Source organism: Adelges cooleyi, unplaced genomic scaffold (genome assembly GCF_023614345.1).
Source record: "Adelges cooleyi isolate 19-005CV unplaced genomic scaffold, UGA_ACOO_1.1 ACOO_flye_CR_arks_rails_tigmint_CR_PRNA_1, whole genome shotgun sequence".
Classification (NCBI taxonomy): domain Eukaryota; kingdom Metazoa; phylum Arthropoda; class Insecta; order Hemiptera; family Adelgidae; genus Adelges; species Adelges cooleyi.
The window spans coordinates 7,732,036-7,747,902 of NW_026095751.1; the positions used below are offsets into that span (position 1 = coordinate 7,732,036).

At 28.7% G+C, this 15,867-nt stretch overlaps 2 protein-coding genes across 2 annotated transcripts; one reads left to right on the top strand and one right to left on the bottom strand.

Moving 5' to 3' along the window:
* The first annotated feature begins 926 nt into the window (after positions 1–926).
* LOC126839606 (probable 39S ribosomal protein L45, mitochondrial) lies at positions 927–4,306 on the top strand. The gene is made up of 7 exons (XM_050575036.1): positions 927–1,275; positions 1,962–2,051; positions 2,113–2,325; positions 2,391–2,545; positions 3,019–3,067; positions 3,328–3,477; positions 3,955–4,306. Exons 1-7 carry the CDS (start codon positions 1,234–1,236, stop codon positions 4,225–4,227), a joined length of 972 nt encoding a protein of 323 aa, XP_050430993.1. The 5' UTR covers positions 927–1,233; the 3' UTR covers positions 4,228–4,306.
* LOC126839012 (regulator of G-protein signaling loco) lies at positions 4,280–15,785 on the bottom strand. Its single transcript, XM_050573951.1, has 13 exons — positions 14,953–15,785; positions 14,230–14,775; positions 13,102–13,545; positions 10,353–10,439; positions 7,896–8,117; positions 7,662–7,823; positions 7,312–7,581; positions 6,983–7,180; positions 6,674–6,910; positions 5,294–5,377; positions 5,058–5,211; positions 4,899–4,990; positions 4,280–4,823 (listed from the first exon to the last, which is right to left on the bottom strand). Exons 1-13 carry the CDS (start codon positions 15,505–15,507, stop codon positions 4,530–4,532), a joined length of 3,345 nt encoding a protein of 1,114 aa, XP_050429908.1. The 5' UTR covers positions 15,508–15,785; the 3' UTR covers positions 4,280–4,529.
* Positions 15,786–15,867: the final 82 nt, after the last annotated feature.

Sequence of the window (15,867 nt, forward strand, 5' to 3'; positions counted from 1 at the left end):
ACTTCAACCAAAAAAGGATAAAATAATGACAATTTTATACCTCGTCTATAATTATATATTATTATTGATTAATATTTTCTTAGTTTTAGAATTTTTTTTAAAAATTTAGAACTATTTAGATTATTATTTGAAATGTTATAGCCGTATATACAATTTTTCAAATATGTAATTTATTTAAATGTTTTCTCTATTTTCGAGGATTTTTTCTACTTAGTTGATCGAGGAGAAAAAAATTATAGTATACCTACATAAATACTATTATAGTAGACACACCTAATAATAATAATAACACACTATACATCTTCTCGGTTTCGCATCGTAACTTGAAATTAAAACTAATATTACATAACATCTACGCCTCATAAAGGTAATAGGTATTATGTAATATGATTTTATAAATAATTTAAGAAAAAAATTGTCATCGTTGTTAGGTATAGATGTTAAATATTATAACAGTTGGTGGTAGGTGTGGAAAATCTATTAGTATTTTAAAAAAGGTCACCTGTATAGTTTAAATTATACAATTATTTTATATCTAATTATTGTTTGAAAGTATGACAAGTTTTTTTAAAAGCACCAATGAAATTAATGAATAATTTATAATGTTAAACTGGGTGGATTTTACCTGTAAAAAAACAAGAATTTATTAATATTAACTAATGAATATTATATTGAATTATGAATTTGATATAGTGTAATACAAATATGCTATGATTCATACACGATGTAGAGAAGATAGATCGTGGATTCATAGCTAATGATTTACGGATAATAAATAATAATAAACTTTTGACAGTTGGCAACACCATCAAAATCTTTTAAATTTACTTAATCTATTCTGTGGCTACATTGTAACTATACTGTGATAATTATTGATAAGTGTATGGTCTGATAAAACCTATTACCTGAGATAATGCATAAGTCCGTGGATTGGACGAATACGGAACAACTATATGCCGAATGCCGATTGCCGACTACGGACAAATGAAGATAAAAGTTATAATTCTTATTCATCTAAAGGCATAATTCTTACTTCTCGCTTATATATTCATTAAAATTTGGAAATTATATATTGTTTTTTTAATCAATTAATATTAAATTAATGTGATCTACTATTAAATATTATTTTTGATAACTGGTTAAGATTTATACAAATAGTTTAACATCTTTATGGCTTAATATAAGTTAAAAAGTGAATTTTGAGCTTTATTCTATTATATACAAAATTATATCATGTTCAGAAACGTACAAATATTTTGCAACGGCTTTAACAAGGTACACATACATGCATTTTGTTTTATTTACCCCTTTTGAACACTTCATACTGTTACTGTAACTTTATCTACAAAGCTAGGTTATTTAAAGGGTGATTCATTAAAGATGGGACACTCATTTTCTCTTAGAATAACTGAAATTTTGTAGTTTTTGATTTTGGGAAACATTTTAATTTATATTATTTTACAATATTCCAAACTTTTCAGAGCCCTACCAACTTTTAAAACTTTATATTATATATTTAACAACACACATATTATAAATGTTGAATAGTTGATAATCAGTTTTGATAATTATTTTTAGAGTCACTAGATTTTAAAGTTTAGGACGGGAGTGGATTGTAGAATAATGCACGCAGAAAAAGTAATACTACATTCCATTCTTCCTTCTGTCCTAAATTTTAAACGGTAGCAACTTTAGAATTAATTTTCCATAACTGGTTATCGACCACTCAAAATGTTCTTAATTTTAAAAGTTATGTTACCGCCCAAGTTTCAAAAGTTAAATCTCTGATAGAGCTCTGTAAAATACTTAAGAAAGTAAATATTTTGTAATTTTATAACACAACATAAACAAAAAATGTTTTCAAAAAAAAAATTACAAAATTGCAGTAAGAGAAATTGAATGTTATTTTGACCTACCCATGCTTAAATCTTCCGTTTTTGTTTGCAAATAATGCATCATAGAATGTGTTAATAACATGCTGTGCGGGACAAGTACGATGGAGGAGCAACAAACATTACAAGCCAGAGTTCAAAAAGTTGAGAGCCCAAAAGGTTGGTTAATATAGGTCTTCTTATTAATATTTTTTTAAAATGGTATATTTTATTTTAATAGGTTATTAAAGTAGAACTACCAAATTTTAACCAAGATAGGTTAGAACGTGACAACTTTAGTCCAGAATACATACGATCAAAGTACAAGGAAAAGGGCATTCAGCCAATACCCCCATGGACAGAAAATTCAACATTCATTAACAATACTGGTGCTATTATTGAACCATATGTACCTCCAGAGGGAGATGGCAAAATATCGCCTATAAGCACTGCTGTAAATTTTTCTACCAGAATAATATTGTTCTTTTAATAGTATTGTAATGGAATAATTTTCTTAAGGGAGCCAAACAAAAATTAGAACTTTTAAAAAAGAAAAAGGATACTTGGCAAGCCATAAGGAAGATTCGGCAAAATGAAGAAGACTTTGAGCTGTATCCGGAATTTATAGCTCTTGCTCAAGACATTTATATCAAAGCTCATCAAGTAATGGCCGAGTAAGTTTAGTTTAACTGCATATTGATGCTTAAGTCCACACATGTGTTACATACACATTTATGAATTAATTAACGTCATAAAAGTATTTCATATACCTCATTTCTGCACAAAAAAATAATTTGTTTTTTTATTACATACGCATTACATTATTGATACATATGCTTTCTATTACTTAAGATATGTGTAGGCTTAGTTATTGATATTATTGTGTTTTAACTACATAGATGGAGTAGTTGGCATAACACTTCTAATTTTTTGATCGGATGTTATCATAAGACTTCATCATGTGTCGTTCATTTAAAAAACAGTTCTCCAACCGGGTGTTTTTCTCAGACAGTATCTCTTCATTATTGTATGAAAATAAATGTATTTAGTTTTCTTAATCTATTTGGTTGACCACTCCTATCAGTCCTCAGGGATAATGTTCTGACTTCCCACTAGATGTATGATTAATAACTATTTTAATTTTCAGTAAAGACAAGAAAAATTTACTTAAATACGTCACAGAAAAAGCATATGTGGTAAGTAAAATTTAGTTTATTTTCATTTTTAATTTTCACTCCAGTGTTGTGCTAAGGTCTCAGTTTTTTTACTTGCCCTTTCGGTAAGTCTGGATCCTAGATAATTGTTTTAACTACTAGACCAATTTTAAATTGTATCCTGATAAAAATTGGTTACTAAAGGCACTTTATCAAACAGGGTTTAACTTTAAATTATCATAAATTTTATGCTGTGTATTTATAATGTTAATTCAGATGCTAATCTGTATATCTATTTTAAGGAAATGGTTAACAATATCGATAGTAAAACTTTGAGGTGGTCATTTATAAAATCCATTGAACCCGCTCGAGTAGTCCATGCACGAGTAACAGATATTGTAACTCAGGATAATTTGTTCGCTCAATTAACAGTACGATTTCATACTCAACAGGTGAATTGAATTTCATTATGCACTACATTAAGCTCAATTCGTGGTCTTGGTCCGATCACGATTAAGGGTTATGACTTATGACGTATTATTCACATTTACGATCACAAACAATCAAATCTAGTCAGTCGGCTTGTTGCCACCAGGTGTTGTTGAATCCTGTCATGTTGGCATTTTCAAAGCGAACTATGATGAATATCCGCATTAATTCTTGATGAAGAGGACGAAATAAGAGGAAATGGAGTAGACCGTTTTGGGTTCACCCATTGGTCCAAACTAGCGCGTTGATTAATTCACGCTAGGCAGTCTCAAAAAAAAAGCTCATGATTGCCATGGTCTGGATCGCGCGTCGACCGATCGACATCTGACCAATTGTGTGAACTGTTTCATTAGAATACGCTCTACTGAATTTGACCGAACCGAGACCGCGAATGTGAATTGAGCTTTAGATCGATATTAACTAATTTTTTTGTGTTACAGACTTTATCTATTTTTGATCGTTTTGGAAGACTTATATTTGGAAGTGATGTAATTGCTAAAGACGTACTGGAATATGTAGTCTTTGAAAAGCACATAGTAAATCAGTATGGTGTATGGAGAATACACGGTAAAATTATTCCTGATTGGATGCCTCCTCGAGAACCAGTTAGTGTAACATATCCTGTTCTTGGCGAAGCATCAGTTATAGCTCCAACCGCACTAGAAGGAAAACCAGACGAAGCAAATTCTAAAATAGTACTTCCCGACGCATAATAAAAATAAACAACATTAAATGTATGTTATACAATAAATAAACAGTATAAAATATAAATAAAGATTTAGTTTTTTTTTATTAAGTTATCTTTTTATTTTCTGTACAATATCATTCGTCTGAATATAAAAAAGTTAAAAAAATATATAAAATATAAATCAAAAATACCCATTCCAAATTATAATACTGAATGTACAAAAATACATTATTAATAACCTTAAACTATATAATGTAGAAAAATATAATTTGTCTAAATCAAAACTTAACATTAAACAACCTAGCAAATTAAAAAATGATAAATAATTCAAACAAAACTACTAGTTGGATGGTCTAAATATATAGGTTTTTTTACTTTGCCATCGGTTTTCTTTTTTATTAATTGATTATTTATTAAATTTTTAGGTTTTGGGGGCAAAGGGGGTGGCAAATGACCAACAATTTTAGTACGAGTTTCAGTCATTGGTTTTGGTCTTTTAAAATCTCCATCATTTTGTGATGTATAAAAACAAGCAGTTTCTTTACAAGCTCCTTTTTTATCACTCAACCTGAGTGATTTACGTTGTTTCTTGTTAGTGTCTAAACTATCATTTTCCTTATCCTAATGGAAACATACAAACAAATGGTTATTTTTTTTCGGGAAATAATTACTAAAAATAATATTAATTAAGCTTACCTTTAGAAAATCTGGCATTTCAAAATTTATTTCTGTACCTCGTTGGTCCTCTAGTCTGCTTCGTTGAGCTCTTTTTAATCCTTCGTACAATGCTTTTAACAAATTTAATTCATTGCACGTTAGAAAATATGTTTTGCAATTAGAATATTTAGTTTTTACCATCACTTTCTGTTTGTCCCTCATTATGTATTTTAGTAGTCGATTTTAGTTTAGCGATAAGTGGCGGAAGCTTATTTAGAGTTTGCTTTTTTTCATTACTACTGTTTATTTGTTCTTGTATTACGCATTGCGATTTACATGTTTTCTTTATTTTCTAAAATAAAAAAAAATTAAGGATTTTCATATCATACATTTGCACATTTATTACAGAGTCTAATATAAATAATGTAATATACCCGTTGTTTTTCATGAAATATTGAATCTCTTCTCAAAAAACGACTTATTAGATTAGAAGATTGTTCTGATCCACATTCTTCAGACTAAAGTATAAAAACACATTAAATTATACAGTTTAATTTTTTTCATTTACCAAAAGGCATTTAGTTTTTTTCTAATCACGCTCAAGATTTTTATTTTTAATTTATAACCCTTTCCCAAAAAAAGACAAGGTTATGCTAGGGTTGGTGGTAACATCTATTTTTCAGTGCTGAGGAGTAGAACCTAACCAGGAGTAGGAGTGGCTGAAGAGTGGAGGCAGTGAGTTAGTGCTCACTGTTGCTGATTTGACACTCGGTCACAAGTGCTCAGTTATCTGAGCAAGTAATCGTTCGGTGAGAAGGAGCTGCCATTTCCCCACAGGTATTGGACTGACGACCTGTCCTGGACAGAAAATTCTTCTAATAACCATCTCATCATGGCAGCCTGTTAAGCTTGCATGATGATGAGGGGTAGAACCCAGCAACTCGGGCGGTTCTGCACCTTTTGTGATACTACACCACACACATTGGCTAATAATAAAACAAGTTATTTGGAGAGAAATATCCAAAATATAATACTGATATCTTGTAAAGAATGAGCTTAATATCCTTTGCAAAAAAATGCAAAACTGAAGTACAGGATAACTAAATTAATTTTTTTTTTTACTTAAAATAATTGAAATATTTAAAAAAAAACAATAGAATTTATCCAAATTTGTAAGGGATATTCTTTAGTAAAATACTACTAATAAAAGTGATAAACCAATAAAATACTAATGACCCATATTTTTTTATTTTTTAAGGTTTTAAGGTCTGAAAATTAAACTAAAAGATAAACCTAGTAGAGAGCACTATAACAATGTTTTGTCAAAAATCTGTAGTAGCACGTTTATTATTTAGGAAAACCCAAAAAATAAAATAACATAATTATATACAAATTTGACGGTTTTGTCCATATATAATGTGTTATTGACCACTTTTACAGGTTTTTTTTTTTGCAGAATATGTATATTTTGCGGAATACATTTAAATCTATTTTAAGAATCATATCACCCCTGAATTTTTTGATCGCACATATTTATCGTGAAATAAATGTGGAAACGTATCAAATCCATTAATAAAAATGTTATTTTTCATTGATACTGTAAAATGTACGGATTGGTTCTTAACACATTATTCAGACCAAACCTTCATTTATTGCCTATACAAATTTCTATTTCTGTAGTGGGATGATTGCGTAAGTTATATGACACTTTTACTAACTTTCAGAAAAATACAATTAAGGTTTTTAATTTATACTAAAATTCTAACACGGTTTTATTTCTATAAATATTTTAAATATATTTATTATAAACTAACCTTTATAGAACCTTGATCCGATGATAATTTTATTGACTCTGGACATTTATTTTGCAATAAATCTTCGAATACTTGATTGGTTAATTCGTCTAAATTAGATACATCGTCACCACTTTTTACTGCAGGAAGACTTTGGGAAAATGATGATGCCATATTACTTCGAGTCAATACTTGGATTCTACGGCCTTCGACCAAAGAAACATCCATATCCAAGTCTATAACTTTGTTTTCACTTATCTAAAAGAATTTACAACTCAGTAGATTATATTAAATTATAGCATGGATAAAATAACTAATTAAATAACTCACTGAGCATAAAGTGACTAATTCCATTTCGTAGCCATATGATGGTAATATAGAACTTATTTCTTGTCCAATAGTTGAATCTACTTTACAATCAACATTAATCATTTTTCTATCAGGAAGATCAAGACGAAACAATATTCTTGGTTCTACTTTTACATCTAACCCATCTAATATACATGAGCAGTTATTTAAGTCGATAATCTATAAATAAAATTGTACATGAAAAAAACATTAAAAAAAAATTTAAGTACTATACTATCTGGCATTGAATATATTTTTATGAAAGTGATAGTATAAAATTAAAATTTCTACTAGTAAAATGTTACGCTTACCTGTTCACTATTGTTGGCCTTTACATTAAAATACTTATACGGATAAGCTCGTTTATCAAATAATTTCTGAATAAGAATCTGAACGCTCAACTCTTGATTGACGTGCAATACAGTCGATGATTTATCGGGTAAGGTGACACGACAGAGACCAGAAGTCAGTGGAGGTTGAGTAGTCGATTGTCTTCTCCAAGACAGTATTGATTTTTTACGACTTCCAGTATTCACACAATATTCAGTGGTTCTGGTAGTTGTTTCATCAGTATCACAAGTCTAAAATTTATAAATGTAAATTTTAATCACAAATAAACATTCAGTAAAAATTAAAAAACAATCATTAAATGATTTATCACTTTTTTGCAAGGATGTTGCAATGATTTAACTAAAGAAGTGTCTTGATCAACAAATGGTATATTATTGTCCATATGTTCGACTAAGCACATTTTAAATAAGTCAGACTTAATAAATCGTGGATAGCTATCAAATTTCATAAGATTGAACACTTGTTTTTGGGCCTGAAACAAAAAATATATATTACAACTTTATTTTAAACTGTAATAAAATAATGGACCACCAAAAAAACGAACATGTAAAAAGAGACTTGGATCGGCTTGTTCAATCTGTTCAATAGTAAGATTTGATGCTTTCGAATCAACATTTACAGGTTCTAATGCATCACATGCTAAATGCTTAGCATATATGTCACGAGCAATAGCGCATCGTAATTCTTGGTCGCTAGTCGAATAATATCGTTCGCATGCGGTCCAAAAATATAAGTTTTCTGCACTAAACTCCTTTTTCAAAAATTCCTGCATAACAAATAAAACTAACTTATTAAGTTATACTGACTAATATTTGCCTACATGGTTGAAATTTTAATCTAACTTGATACTATCAAAATATTTCCTTGCACTTTATGCGGAGGTGAAAATATCATCAATTCTCTCTTATGTTTGTTTACGAATAGTGGCCAACAGGAGGTTTTATTTAAAAAATTATTTATTTTTAGTATTTTTAGTTATTATTTTGAAAGAAAGAAAACAAATTGTGTATAATCATTATTCCTGCACTATTCAACATAAAGTTGTTTCTTTACAAACAATGTTATGTTCACAAAAAAATGCTTGGCTGTTATAGGAACATCAATTGGCAAGTTTAAACTAAACAATTTTATTGTTAAATTTAACACATTTTAATGTACTAACTATAATTGCAATAAATTTGAAAAATCCAAGTCGAAAAAGACTATTCATATGCTGGTAATATAGATTCTGTGGTGATAGAAAAAGCAACTATGTCCCCCTGAAACTTGAAAGTACATAGGGGCGGGCATAAGGCATTACCAAACATTATAAGTATGATGTTTATGTACTAACAACATTGCTAGAGTTGGAATAACCTGTCTTTTTAGGCCATATTCATCCAATCAATTTAAAAGCTTCTTGTAAAAATGTGACAAAACAGAAGTAGGGGTTGACAAAAAAAAAAAAAAACATTACAAAAAATAGGTAAGCTAGCAGAAAAATAACATAACATATTTAATAAAACACAAGGCTACAAAAAGTGTGTAAAATAAGCAATAACACCATGATTGAAATATACATAATTATAGCACATATACTACTTCATCAAAATATTCAATGACTTTTTTTTAATTAGCCTTTCTTATTCTTCTTCTTCTTCTGGGCTTTTACAGGCTTTTAAGGCCCATCGCCGCAACAACATATTGTCTCCAACCCTCTCTATCATTTGCACATTCATCTGCGTTCCTTATGTTCAGAAGTTTCAAGTCTTCTTGTACTCTATCTGTCCACCTTTGTCTAGGGCGTCCTCTAGGTCTTTTAGTGTCAGGTTTCCATTTAGTTATTGATCCAATCATTCCCTCTGATCTCCATACGTGCCCCGCCCAACTTATCCTCGTGCTCTTCAGGGACCCAATAATGGTAGGTTCCTTATAGAGATTATCCAATTCTTCGTTGTTTCTCATTTCATACTCTCCATCGTTATTTCTCTTTGGACCGAAGATTTTCCTTAAAATCTTTCTTTCAAACACTCCTAACTTTCCTTCGTCCGATTTTGTCGTGGCCCATGTACCACATGCATATAGAGCAATTGGTTTAATTATGACTTTGTATAACGTTATTTTAGACTTTATTGATAGTAATCGTGATTTGAATAGTGGCATTAGACTATAGTAGCATCTATTTTAATTAGCCTTTATTATTTAGAAATATGATGGCTCAACAATAAAAACAAAATATATTCTATGATAAAAACGAATATGTCAGCATAACAGGCAGCCAATCAAAATCAAGTATACAAGTACATGATAATATATATATATATATATATATCGCTGCCCTGGTAGAACAATGACACAACTGCAAAATTTGGTAAAATGGACTAAATGCTTCAATGTGTTTAGATATGGCAAACGCATAAGGTAGAAAAACGACGCAACTGTAGTTGTAATAATTAATTGAGCATTCATGAATTATTAACATTTTAGTAAAAAATAATTTGGTTTTTTGGTTCTCCTGTAAAATGTCAGTTATAGCAGTTGTGTCATTGTTCTACTGGCGCGGCGAAATATAGTTATACTTAAGTACATAGTAAAATTGATATCCCGTTATGTTGTCATTTTATTTCTGAAGATAAGAGTTCGAGACAATGTGCAATAACCTGTATATTTCAATCATGAATAACACCGTCTGAATGCTTAACAAAATATGTATCATATTGTATAAGGACGAGTAATTTACTGTAAGAAAATTTGAATTGTATTAAGTTAAGTTTATAATTTAAGAAATTGTGTTGTTAAATTTTTTTATACTAATAATGCTTGAATTATTAATTGGACTAAAATTTATAAATTGCTATTTATATAATATTTATATAATATATGAAATTCAGACTTTTTGTCCTACTTTCAATACACCATCTAGACTTTTTTGGTTCAGTATTTACTTTTTTTTATCCTCCTCACATGTGTTACGTTCAAGAAGTCAAATCTAATTGTGAGTATTTACATAATCTACACTCACTGCAAAAGTTTGTGATGCAACTGGATCTTGGAGAACTCTTTCAAAAGACAATGTCCAATCCTGTCCTTGATTAATTTTCGACTCATTCTAAAAATAAAAATTTAAGTTCATCAACAAAAAATTTGAAACAACAAAATTTTACATGGAAAAATTAGAATTTACTACCAACGAGGTTGAAGTGTTTATTAAGTTGAACGTTTAGTTCTAATATGTATTAAATAATTTTTCCAATAAAAAATTGTTTTTATAATCATTTTTGTATAAAATATACTCCATATTATTTATTTGCTTTAAAATAATAGTATAGACGTTTTATAATATTCATATCTGAATATGTAGATAACTCCCTACCAGAAACAACATAATAATAAAAAAATAAAAAATATATATATATACTGGAAACTCGTTTAAAACGAGTCATTATAAATGATAAAATTCTTAAAAGAAGCTGATTGTTCCAATTGACGTGACCCCTAAAATAATTATATCTTTTAATCGTTTAACTACTAGAAGTTAGTTTTAACAAAATTGAACACTAACAAATTAAAAACCATTATAATAAAACTATTATTTACCGTCGTTTTGCATTCAAAGGAATTTGTACGTCTTAACACACGTACAAAAGATCTGTTAGAAAAGGTAACACAACTAATTTTACGAAAAGGTAGCATATCCTTTGTAATACAAAACTTGCAGGACACTTTTTAATTAACTTAAATATGGCACAACAAACATGGACGACTCCACATATAATACATGTATGAATCTAAATTATGTATGGATGGCACATAGCAATGATATTGATGTGACGCCATTACATACTACAAGCTACCTATCGTCACATTTTAAATTTAAACTAAAACTACATGTACAGAATATCAATTATTTAAAAACACGTATTAATAAAAGTAAAATAAAAGTTAATTTTATCTTTTGTTAAAAAGTAATAACAAAAAATCAAGAAATAGCTAATTCTTTTTTTTTAAACTTCTCGTTATTCCTAATATTTAGTACTATAACTAGTATTCATGATTATTATGCTACAATTACTTTTTTTTAGGTATGTTTACAATGACATCAACACATTTTTATTTGTAAAGCCGTATTTGTTTTGAATAGTTTTTTTTGTTGGAATTTCCGTATAATGCAGTTATTGTTACAATAAATTATGATCTTAAAATGAACTAAACAGCTGCCCTAAATGACCTATTTATTATATTAATGAAATATATGTTACAAACCAAGGAATCCATAACAAAATTATGAGCTTTAAAATAAAAATAGTTGTAGTAAATATATTGAATTGTTAAATATTTATTATAAAACAATTATCACTAGTTTTTATCTAATATTACACAATGATTATGTTATGTTTGATAACATTTACCCTTTTTTTTTGTATTAATTTGTACTTAAAATACATTTATAATGTGTTAAAACAAAATTGTTATAATCCTAAATTAAATGTAAGTAAATTAGTAAATTCAGAAGCTTAAAATATAAGTATATAGCCAATTTAAAACTGAATTAAAATATAAAAAGTGAATTTGTCTAACGTTCCAAGAGACACAAAGTATAAAAATTGAATTTTATAATTTGATTTGAATTTTATTCATTAGCGGAAACACTTAAACATATTTTTAAGTGTTAAATATGATTGGTTTTTTTTATAAATAACTATTCCTGACATGAAAAATTTACAAAATTGTTTCTGGTAATGAATAAAATAAAATACAAATCAAATTATAAAGTTAAATTTTTATATTTTGTCACTTAGAACGTTTGACAAATTCACTCTTCAGTTATAATGTAAATAATACATTAAGATTTTATTAAAACAACAATTTTTCTCTATTGACATGTTAATTTTTGTTAGCTTTTTAAATATAATGGTATAATTTTTTTTAAAACTTTTGAATTCAAAACAATTTTTACATAGTTTAAGTAACTTTAAAGACAATAAAAAAAATACATCAAAATCCGATTATTTTGCAAGCAGATGTGAAAAAAATATTAATTAATACTTGCCTCAATCTATTATATTTATAAATTATCATCATTAACATAAGAATTAAATTTTTAGAAGCATTATGATTTATGAATATATCAGAATTTTGTATCTTGTATTCATGCTTAACCTGCTTATGATGCATTATCTCATAAGGTATGATTAAAAAAAACAGACTGAGTATAATCTTCTTAATTAGGAGACTAATCTTACATCTTTCTTAAGACTCTCCAAACCTAGCCACTTTTTATTTAATAAAACAAATAACTATTTATAATAATAAAGAGTTTTTAGAAATATATTTTTATTAATTGTTTTAAACAATAAATTATTCAAAATAATTGATTATTAATGATATTTCAAACAATATTTTATTTAAATACATTTTTTTTTAATATTTCAAAGAACCTGTAATTTTAAATGAAAATGTATTTACTTCAAATGAACATTTTTTAAATAATTTGTTTTCTTAAATTAGTTTAAATAAAAATTATTTGAAATTATTTTTTGCATAAGACAAATTTTTGTTTAAAAAAAAAATGTTATTTATAAATCAATTTTTTATTTAAATATATTTTTATTATTTAAAATTATTTGAATTTTTATAATTAAACATAAAAATATTTATATATTGCCCAGATTTGCATCGACTAATGTCAACCACTTATCTGCTACATAGATTTTTCAAAAACCCTTATATTGTATAACCTAATAAAATAATAAGTAAAAATGCAAACTTACACAAAAACTATCTTGCACTGAAGCTAATGTCTCTTCTTCTTTAATATTTTGTAAACTTCCCCAAACATTAGGTACATAGTCTTCGTAGTTTAATTTGAAATTTTCTAGACTTTGAGTAACTAGTGGATATCTTGGACAGTCAAAGGTTGTGTTTGATTTTACTTTGATATCAGATGACAACATTTCTTGGCTACGAGCACTACTACCCAGGCTCATACCTTCACAAGAATTATTATCGTGTTGCATGCTACTTTCACTCTTTGATCTACGAGGAGGTCCCAAAGATCTATCTAAAGCAGGATAATTAGTACCCAACTGACTAAATACAAGGTCCACCGAACTGGTGCTTAAAGGAGAGCGACTTCTTGCACCACGTTCAACTACATTATCTTTTGGCGTAACAGAGTCTGAACATTCTACACAATGTGTTGCCATATCACCTACCTGTAAATTATATAAAAAACAGTTATAAAATAAAACATTTTTGATAGTTATTATCGAAGGTCCGGATATTGTTCTTAAAAAGTTTCTATCCGGTATTTCTTCCGGAACAAATAAACTTATTTATTCCTATCCAACATCTGTTCTGGAACAAATGAACCTATTTATTCCTATCTGATATTTGTTCCGGAACAAATGAACCAATATGTTCCTATATATATATATATATATATATATATATTCGTTACGATTAATGTACTTTGATTATATTAAATTAAATCTATAATTTATTTATACTTTTTATTTTAAACAAAGTTTAAAAAAGACCTATCTCTTCTTTTATCAGTTTTATTAGTTATGAAACAAAAGTAAAAAAAAAAAGGTTTTTTACTCCGGAACAATATACAGCGGAACAAATGGTTAAGTTCCGGAACAATTTCTGAATCTTTATCCAGACCCTTGGTTATTATACTAATGACAGGACTGTGTTAACCATTAAAATTCCCTAGAGCAACCACAATTTACTCTCTGTAACTTTCAAAAATTAAGCCAAACTTATTTATCTACAGAGAACTTCATTTAATTCCCTCGACTCCCATCATCATTAGAAAATTGATCCCCTCAATTTATGCTATCCTAGTGCACTTACAACCCCCTTTACCCCCAGATTAATGTGTAGCAATTTACTTGTTGGATATGTAGACACTGGTTTTGAACATCAACCATAAGTATTCTATCAGTTTGCATTCCACAGTAATCCTTGTATCCAATACCGGAATCACTATTACTCGTTGTTGTACTGTCATGACTCGGATGTGGAGAATTTCCAACCACGTTATGGACTACATCGTTCTTATAATACTTTTCAATAGACACTACTACTTGATCACAATTTGGTGGAAATTGAATACAGCTTCCATTGGGATCTCTGACACACGCAATTTTAAAATTATTAGCTTGCGCCAAGTGTTCTTCGTGAGGTGCTGGATCTACTGCAAATACATGGCAAGAATTGGATGGTTCATCATCCAATGCTGACGTAGTGACGACTCCAAAATATTTGCTGTTTATATCAGAACTAGCGGCACAAAACATAACCCTATCGCCTGGGTAATTGGCTAAAGTAGCACCTGTATTATTCTGCAAACATAAACTAGATGCATATCCCGTCATAAGTGCTGCAGAATGAGAACGTTTTTCAGCTTTCAGTCGTTTGATACAGCTCTTGGCAACCTAATAAACAAGTTATAGATGTTATTAGATATATATTTATTATATAGCTTTTGAAACTAAGAGTTCATACAATTATAACCTTTTTTAATACTGCTGTGTACAGACATGGAGAATAGAAAAATGTAAATCACAATGAATACAAACAAATAGAATATTAACAATAATAGATATACTAACCTGAAGTCTAGATCCCGTTGGAATACATGGCATTTCTATTGAACCCAAGTACCGTACGAATATTTGAAAATTGAAATTAGTTACATCTTGTTTCTTGTAAGTCACACTACTATTACGTACACATGGTTTTGGTATTTCCACTACATAATTAACATCATCACTCCTCATTTTATTAACATTAATAGGTGTTAACGCCGATCTAGATTTGTGTGGATATTTCGGCCGTTGTCTTCCAAACTCATTTTTGTACTCTTCATCTGAACTATCAGAATAGTAGTTTTCGGCAATTTGTAATCGCAAAGCAGACTGACAACCACCGATTAATTGAACAACATCATCGTGAAGCAGCTTACTAACATTATGATTACTGACAGCTACTAAATAGTCACCTGCCCTAAGGCCTGCTTGGTCAGCAGGACTACCAGGCACAATACAGCTTAGTATACAAGGTTGTTGTCCAGAAATAGTGAAACCAAAACCGTTCTTCCCTCGACTGACTTCAACCATACGAACCCCATAGTTTGGTCGTTTCTTTCGTCTTCGAACAGGATGCATTGCACACAATAGTTTTACATCATTAACAACTGAAATGTCCTTATTTAGCAGTTTTGATCATGAATAACCAATAGTAGATAGCTTAAAATGTCATGTTGTCAGTCGTTTATATATTAACAATAATTAACGAAATAATAAGAATATATTAGTTATTATAGTGGAAAAATAAGAATTTTGATTTATAAACATACATATAATTGGCTGTTTTTATTAAAAGAATATACCACCTACTAACTTTTATATACTAAAAAATATTACATTTAACAATGGAATTCGTAAAATTTGGTTCAATAAATTACTTTCCTGATATAAAATGCCAACTTTCGCCCAAATAAACCACGATAGCGGTATAAAACCGTT

Bases quoted from the DNA above. Each gene is read 5' to 3' on its own strand.
- LOC126839606 (XM_050575036.1), top strand. From the start codon at position 1,234: ATGTTCAGAAACGTACAAATATTTTGCAACGGCTTTAACAAG. The intron at 2,052-2,112 runs GTTGGTTAATAT...TTATTTTAATAG, and splicing joins AAAAGTTGAGAGCCCAAAAG to GTTATTAAAGTAGAACTACC. The intron at 3,478-3,954 runs GTGAATTGAATT...TTTGTGTTACAG, and splicing joins TACGATTTCATACTCAACAG to ACTTTATCTATTTTTGATCG.
- LOC126839012 (XM_050573951.1), bottom strand. From the start codon at position 15,507: ATGCATCCTGTTCGAAGACGAAAGAAACGACCAAACTATGGGGTTCGT. The intron at 7,582-7,661 runs GTGATAAATCAT...TATAAATTTTAG, and splicing joins TGCAACATCCTTGCAAAAAA to ACTTGTGATACTGATGAAAC. The intron at 5,378-6,673 runs GTTAGTTTATAA...TTTATACTTTAG, and splicing joins CGGATCAAGGTTCTATAAAG to TCTGAAGAATGTGGATCAGA.